The sequence below is a fragment of the Chiloscyllium plagiosum genome, chromosome 1 (assembly GCF_004010195.1).
Source record: "Chiloscyllium plagiosum isolate BGI_BamShark_2017 chromosome 1, ASM401019v2, whole genome shotgun sequence".
Classification (NCBI taxonomy): Eukaryota; Metazoa; Chordata; class Chondrichthyes; order Orectolobiformes; family Hemiscylliidae; genus Chiloscyllium; species Chiloscyllium plagiosum.
Window position 1 is genome coordinate 3,652,939 of NC_057710.1, and position 8,360 is coordinate 3,661,298.

At 43.3% G+C, this 8,360-nt stretch overlaps 1 protein-coding gene across 1 annotated transcript in view; it reads right to left on the minus strand.

Annotated features, from left to right (window-relative positions):
* Positions 1-819: 819 nt before the first annotated feature.
* cct7 (chaperonin containing TCP1, subunit 7 (eta)) overlaps positions 820-8,360 on the minus strand; it is a 21,378-nt gene continuing 13,837 nt past the window's right edge. The window contains exons 8-12 of the mRNA XM_043688797.1: positions 6,587-6,775; positions 5,610-5,707; positions 4,890-5,022; positions 1,799-2,005; positions 820-1,289 (exon numbers count right to left, since the gene is read on the minus strand). Of these exons, the coding sequence (XP_043544732.1) occupies positions 1,065-1,289; positions 1,799-2,005; positions 4,890-5,022; positions 5,610-5,707; positions 6,587-6,775 (852 nt within the window). The 3' untranslated portion in view covers positions 820-1,064. The remainder of the gene's footprint in view (positions 1,290-1,798; positions 2,006-4,889; positions 5,023-5,609; positions 5,708-6,586; positions 6,776-8,360) is intronic.

The following is an 8,360-nucleotide window of genomic DNA, read 5'->3' on the forward strand; positions in this document are numbered from 1 at the left end:
TTTTCTTCCCTAATGGGTATTAATGAATGAAATGTGTTTTTACAACAATGATTACATGGTCATCATTATGCTAAGTTTTAAATCCAAATTTTTATTGAATTCAAAATTTCACCATCTGTCATTGTAGGATTTGAACCGAGGTCTTGGAATCTGGATTAGGGTCTATAACATTTAAACCAGGTTACTGTTCACGTGAAAACCTTTCAATCATAATCACCATTTCCAAATGACAGGCAATACAAATTTAAGTTTGTTATCACTCTGCAAATTTCATCCTAAGGAGCAGTGCACCCTCTCAGCTGCATGATCACATCACACTCCAAGGATTCATGCAGTGATCACTGTGCCAATGCATTCATTTCCAGTTTTTCAAAATGTCAAGTGAAGTAAAAGGCATTTAAGACCAAATGAAGGCCATACAACCTCTTGATCCTGCTCTCTACAGTAGGATCTCTACAAGCACAGATCCTCAGTAAACTCCAATCTTCCACATAACTGCCATATCCTTTGAGGACTGAAAAAATTGATTACAACCTTGAATATACTCAATTACAGAGTATCATTGCCTCTCAAATACAGCATCCTCATGAGTCCTAATGGATTACGTCCTGAGATTACACCCCTCTCTAACCCACAAGCTGATGAGCACATAAGGGAGAAAGGAAAAACAAAATGTTTCCAGGACTGCATGATGAATACTGTCGTGGGATGAAGTTAGAGTAGATCAGTTGGAGTAATCGGCCTGTGTTTTTGCTGCAAAATTCGATGTAATACACAATACAAGGACCTCACCACACTAAAGGAGACAATTTAACCCAGTTGACCAAAAACTGGAACTTTATTTTCTCCAGACATTTCTGTCCACAACTAAAAATGAAAACAATAAATAGAGCTGCTGTTCCCGGGGTCTGACTCTACAGTAATAACATGAAGAAGCTGCTTGCAGTGAGTACCTGAGTCCAGCAACAATATGGTGTTAGGCCATAGTGCCAGCTGGACTCCGCAGCTTCTTGGTTGTTATTGTTATCAGGTCAGAACAAGCAGAAACCACTTGCCAGGTTGCCTCAGTGCGCATGTGGCCTGCCTCTGCCCCGGCCCTTTGGCATGGCTGATGAGTCCACAGTGGAGCGTGGATTTTTGATGGTCTCATCAACAGACAGGATCAAGCAGGCTGCCTCTGAGGCAGCGGTGAGGGCATTGATACGCACTACAGCAGGCTCCCAAACACAGGACTCAAAATTATCGGCAATATCTTCATTGTTCACATCAACTCCGTACCACATTCCACCCTGTAAACAGAAGAGGTTATCAGGTAACGCTCGTGAAACCATCACCCCGTTCTCAAACGTCTGTTTCACTCAGGGCAGTGAATGCACTGTGCATCAAAATTCACTACAACATGACCTGTTCACCCCAGCCCAATATAGAGCACCAATTCCACCCAGATACCCACCCTCCTCTCCCCAATATTAACACTCAAAGCCTCACACAACCCACCAAGAGTTCTGCTCCCCAATAACTTTCTTTCAGCCCAGGGAAAGCTCCACCCACATAAACTGATGAAGCTCAATAATCATTCTGGTGTCTATATAGCAGGGTGGCACTGTTTCTGATCATAATCCAGCAACCCCTAGGGAGAGGAAAAGGAAACCCTGGGATTGGTAAAACCTGATCAAGCAGGAATGCTAAGAATCAATGTGAGAGAGAGGCGGAGAGCGAGACAGAAAGATTTTGTTTTAGGCTAGACTGTCAGACCTTTCTACAGAGTTGAGGGAGTGCCCAGACAGCCTTCCCTTACCTGAGCATGTTTGGCACGCAGCTTGTTGAGGATGTTTGTGGCATCAAAACCAGCATTGTCACACAGTTGTCGGGGAATCACCTCAAGGGCCTTGGCATATGCCCCAATCAGCAGCTGCTGTTTGCCGGGGATGGTTCTCGAATAATCTCGGAGGTGCCTAGAGATTTCCATCTCAATAGCACCTCCCCCGGCAACAACAGAGTCATTCTGCAGATACACAAATATAAATGTTCAGACATTTGAATATCATGCACTTGCAATTTGCAAGTCACAGTAACATAATGATAAACAAGACAGGCCAATAAAATACATTAAAAGATGGGCCCAGACCTCATCGTTGTCATATTAATCAAAAAACAAACATACTGCTGTTTAAGGTTGCTACTGTGTCACAAATACACAAAGAACATGAGATGAAGACCACACAGCCCCTACAGCCCACTCTGCCATGAAATACAGTAATAGCTGATGTTCTAGGTCAACTAAAGTGACAAACTTTATTTGAAAAACAGGGGCAATTGTCACAATATTACAATTATTAAAGGAAATACAGTAGCAGTGACCTTGGACTTAGTGTGCACATATCGTTGAAGGTGATATTTTGATACATGGATGCAAGTGGTTAAAAAGGCATACAAGATTCTGGGCTTTATAAGATTAAAATACAATAGCGAGCAAGTAATGACAAACCTCACAGTCAACTAAAATTGTGTCACTAATTTGGGGCACAATGCTTTCAAAAGAATACAAAGGCCTGAGAGAAGGCACAGAAAAGGCTTACAAGGAAGACCGCAGGGATGAGCTACCTCCACAGAAAGGCTTACAAGGAAGACCGCAGGGATGAGCTACCTCTGTCAATCAGGCAGATTAAAGAAGCGTTACTCTCTTTAGAATAACGTTGAGAAGCTGTTAAAAGTGATCAACATCATGAGGGATCTAGACAGAGCAGGTAGAAACAGTGCCAGTACTGGGAGCATTAATGACTAGGGGACACTAACTTCAGGTGAATGGCAAAAATTAAAACTATGAGGAAAAAATGCTATACAGCAAGTGGTTAGGGTGGAATTTATTGACTGCGAATATGGTGAGAACAGATACAAGTGAGGGTAACAAAAGGGGTTTGGAAAAGAGCCTGAAGTGAAAATATTCGCAGGGGATAAAACTTGCTGAGTTTGCAGAGAGGCAGTCGACCCTTCAAAGTCCCTCCTAGCAGAAGGATGTTATGAAACTTGGAAGGGTTCAGAAAATATTTACAAGGACGTTGCCAGGAATGCAGGATTAGAGCTACAGGCGGAATAGACTGGGGCTGTTTTCCCTGGTGCATCGGACGCTGAGGAGGTGACATTATAAAGGTTTATAAAATCAAGAGGGCATGGATAGGTCTTTTTCATAGGCATGAAATAGACACGGTCTTTGTCCTGAGGTGGGGGAGTCCAGAACTAGAGGAGAGGGGTTTAGGGTGAGAGGGGAAAAATTTAAAAGGGACCTACGAGCAAGAGCAAAAACGAGAGTGCTCGAGCAAGAGCAAAAACGAGAGTGCTCGAGCAAGAGCAAAAACGAGAGTGCTCGAGCAAGAGCAAAAACGAGAGTGCTCGAGCAAGAGCAAAAACGAGAGTGCTCGAGCAAGAGCAAAAACGAGAGTGCTCGAGCAAGAGCAAAAACGAGAGTGCTCGAGCAAGAGCAAAAACGAGAGTGCTCGAGCAAGAGCAAAAACGAGAGTGCTCGAGCAAGAGCAAAAACGAGAGTGCTCGAGCAAGAGCAAAAACGAGAGTGCTCGAGCAAGAGCAAAAACGAGAGTGCTCGAGCAAGAGCAAAAACGAGAGTGCTCGAGCAAGAGCAAAAACGAGAGTGCTCGAGCAAGAGCAAAAACGAGAGTGCTCGAGCAAGAGCAAAAACGAGAGTGCTCGAGCAAGAGCAAAAACGAGAGTGCTCGAGCAAGAGCAAAAACGAGAGTGCTCGAGCAAGAGCAAAAACGAGAGTGCTCGAGCAAGAGCAAAAACGAGAGTGCTCGAGCAAGAGCAAAAACGAGAGTGCTCGAGCAAGAGCAAAAACGAGAGTGCTCGAGCAAGAGCAAAAACGAGAGTGCTCGAGCAAGAGCAAAAACGAGAGTGCTCGAGCAAGAGCAAAAACGAGAGTGCTCGAGCAAGAGCAAAAACGAGAGTGCTCGAGCAAGAGCAAAAACGAGAGTGCTCGAGCAAGAGCAAAAACGAGAGTGCTCGAGCAAGAGCAAAAACGAGAGTGCTCGAGCAAGAGCAAAAACGAGAGAGACAGGAAGAGCAAGCGAGAGAAAGAGCGAGCAAAAGAGAGAGCGAGAATGAGTGTGCGCGAGAGAGCAGATTGACAGTGTGAACGCGAGAGAGAGAAGGAGCAGGATAGTTCCAAAAAGCTGGCACTGACACGATAGGGTAAATCACTTTCAATTATGCTGCAGCATCCAATGACTGCATTTCAGCATGTGGAAGAAGGGAGCATTCACAGAGCAAGCGAGAGAAAGAGCGAGCAAAAGAGAGAGCGAGAATGAGTGTGCGCGAGAGAGCAGATTGACAGTGTGAACGCGAGAGAGAAGGAGCAGGATAGTTCCAAAAAGCTGGCACTGACACGATAGGGTAAATCACTTTCAATTATGCTGCAGCATCCAATGACTGCATTTCAGCATGTGGAAGAAGGGAGCATTCACAGAGAACTTTTAGCTTGGGGACCTGAGCTGAATCCAGAATTTAAGAGGACGTGTCAATCTTTACTGTACTCTCAATTCAGAATGTTTCCACATTGGCACATGCCAAATGTGGAATTAAACAAAAGGGAGCTTTACTCTCAGCAGTTTTGCGGGAACTTACCGTACTCTCATTTAGACCCCTCATAGCTAAATGTGTACTGGCGCAGTGCACACATGCTATGCAGGCACAAGTGCCACTGATCACATCATGGATGCTAGAGCTGGACTACAGAAATCACCCATTCACATGTTAACCTGTCTACTGTACATTTTACTGCTTCAGCAACCCTGTACGAAATCTCTGGGGCTCTTGAAGCACTCAGGGCTCAGTGGCTTGCCTCCAAAAACCCCCACACAGCTCTTTAACTTTCTTACCTTGATGGCTCGTCTAACAATCATTATTGCATCATGAAGGGAACGCTCAGTCTCTTCCATAAACTGCTCTGAACCCCCTCTAAGAATGATCGTACAGGTCTTGGCCTTGGGACACCCAGTGAAGAAGTTATATCTGGACAGTGGGTGAAAGAATAGGTACAATTCAGTGGAACAGGAATGGCTGCAAGACTCAAAAATACATTTTAGCATATTCCACCTGAAGTCATACAAGTCAGAAATACTCAGACTGGAGAAGAAAAAATATCAAAGAGTAGGATGGCATTGTTTCTGACCCACGTTGACCCCTGTAAATGCAGGAAGGACGTTCCTAATACCTCAGTCACTCAGAATCGGGGATCATAGCGTTAAGGGCCTTCTGGGATTAAGAGGTGAAATTCTTCACACAGAGTGGTAAGCCTGTGGGATTTTCTGCCACAGAAAGTAGCTGAAGTTAAAACACTGAATGCTTTCAAGATGGAGACAGATATAACTCTTAGGTCTGAAAGGATTGGAGGAGAAAGGGCAAAACAGGGTTTTTTTAGGTATGGGCTTCACTGGCTACATTTATTGTCCATCATCAATTGCCCAGAGGGCAGTGAAGAGTTAAACACATTGCAGTAAAATCTAGAAAAACTTGGTGATGTTCTGTATATATATCGCTCAATGGGTTTAACTTCAGCAAGAACAGATTCCACGTTATACTCAACCTAGCAGTTGTACCTTTCACTTCCAACCTGGGCCTCCTCAAAGAGTGTGCACTGACCCAATACGTCACCTGTCAACGCATTAACACTGGTCTGAATGGAACCACCGCAAGCCTAGAAGACAAGAAAGCAAATGTATAAAAGTATACACAAAGAACAAATCTGCACCTGTTCTATTAACTAATATTGTGCAACAAGTCTCAACCTGCAAATCTCCTGGGTTCTGAATGCTCGAAATGTACACTGATGTCCACATGTAGTCTAGATTGGTTTTCTGGTCTATACTTAACTGGCAACAGTCAATAGCCTGAGCAACAAGTGTTCCTGGCTGACAGCAACCATCCTGGATTACTTTATTATTTCCTGTTAAACAATGATGTAGGCTAGGTTTGGCTCTGATACACCCAACGGTCAATCAGCCAACTGATCTTGATGTCTGGTTCACATGTTAACAGGGGAGATGCTCTGAACAACTGCTGATATGTATGAAAGCAGCAAGGTTCATCCATTGGCTTCTCAACGAGAAACACGAAGAGGAAAATTTACTTAGAATACTTGAATATCTTCTGCCTTATATAACACAGTTTTGTACCCATTCTGTACTTATTGATGTTTTGGAAAAACAAAATTATATCACATAGTATGTCAATTTAATTACCACCTACATGTATTTATTAAAAAGCTTACAATGAGCATTATTTCTGGTGACAGATTGCTCCTATTATATTTGAAAAAAGCTGAAAAAAAAGACACCTTGCTGAAGCTTTTAAAAAAAAAGAAAAGCGTTGGCAAAATGTACCTTTTCTTAGCAATACTAAAGTTCTCTACTACCAAATGACTATTATGTTAATCAGGTTAGATTTCTTACTGGTTACAAGTCTGTCAGTGAGATTGATCATTAGTGAAAATAACATTTCACAGCAAGGGAAATATAGCCAGTTAGTTCTTGCAATACAGCTCTATTTATTCATTAGACAATGAAAATTCACTGACCATCATAGTACGCTTAAGATCCTCCTCTGGGACCCTGCCAGCACAGAACATGTCTCTGTCTGCAAAATACTGGGTTGCCACATCTCCAATTGGAAGCTTAGACAGCACAACTTTGGCCCCAGACAGATGAATTTTCTCAAGTTTATCATAAAGGATATTCCACTCTGCATCAACAATTGCCTGATAGTCCTAGAAACAAAAGGAGATCAATGTATTTAATGGCAAGAGTCAGTGCAATACAGTATCCTGGGGAAATGGGTTAACACAACTGTACCATTATTGTTAAGTCCAAATCCTGCAAGATCACTGTGCTTTGCTCAATCCCTGACCCATCATGGAGAAAACATTTTCAGTAAATACAGTTTGACCATTTCAAATCTAAGCTCAGCCTCTTGGAACTATTATTTCATTCTAACTTTGCTGCACTCCGATGTGAATGGATGTGAAGTTGCTGGTGTTGGACTGGCATGGACAAAGTCCAAAACCACACGACACCACATCATAGCCTATCAGGTTTACTTGAAATCAGAAGCGTTCAGAATGTAGCCCCTTCGTGGCAATGGTGGGGTTACGCTCTGAAAACTTGCGATTTCAAATAAACCTGGTGTCATGTGACATCTGACTACGTAAATGGAGTACGAGAAGAGCTTCTAACGAATAAAAAAAAAATTGTGAAGGAGAGAGAGAGTGGGGTTGGTGAAAGGAATACTCTTTTCCTCCATACACTGCATTAAGCAATCCCTATAGGGAGGTATGGCACTTTTCTATTCCTCAGCAGCCAGCACGTGCTTTCTGAAAAATTGCCAACTGATGGCAAATAAGAAGTCACTTCGTATTGTGAACCTGTGTCCAGTGGAATCTGAACAATAACTACAACAGCCCAAAATCATTCCAAATGACTTCCAGAGTTAGCAGGAGAAACATTATTTCGCTCCATCAGCCCGGAGTCTATGAATCCAGCTTCCCAGTGTGAAAGCCAAGAGGCAAACTTGCTGAGGAAACCAGTGCCTTGTAATATGAAGTTGTGTACTGTATCTTTAAGCGAGGGTGAAACCTGTTTTGGCAGAGAGTGTTTGCAGGCACCTGTCATGTGACTGGCTAGAAGTCTCAGAGTGCACTGGAAAATTGAAAAAATGTAACATTTGGCTACTGTGTTCACAACAGTTCAAATTTAACCAGTTTAAATTATGCCCAGGATACTGAAACCTAATCAAATCTGAATTTTACTGTTTTGACAATATCGAACCAATGAGACAATCCGATGTTTGGGGATTTAAAAAAAGCAGACATTTTGAAAGCCAGTGAGTGTAAACTGCCATCTGGAGAGAGACTGCCTTTCGAAACAATCTCTATCAAAGGTACCTTTTTCATATGAAACATCTTTGCAGCAAAACACCAAAGACGACCCATTGAGATCTACAGGCAGAGGAAGGCAGATGCCGTCGACAGCCACTATCAGGTTTTGAAAATTAAGTTGATGCAATTTTAATAGGGGCTTTTACTGGATCAGTACAGGGGAACCTTGATTATCCGAATAAGATGGGTGGGCACTATTTCGTTAACATAACTGATTATTCAATTAATTGATTCAATGCCTTTCCTCTAGGGCGCAGGGATTTTCTATTAAGTTGCTCCCTGTTCAGGAGACGAGGCAGCAGCACACCGTGCACAAGGCCCCGCCCCCAAACCCCACCCATCCATGCCCGCCCCCAATTCCATCCAACACCGCCCCTGCCTGCCCCTCAACACTGCCCCCTGCCTGCCCCGCAAACCC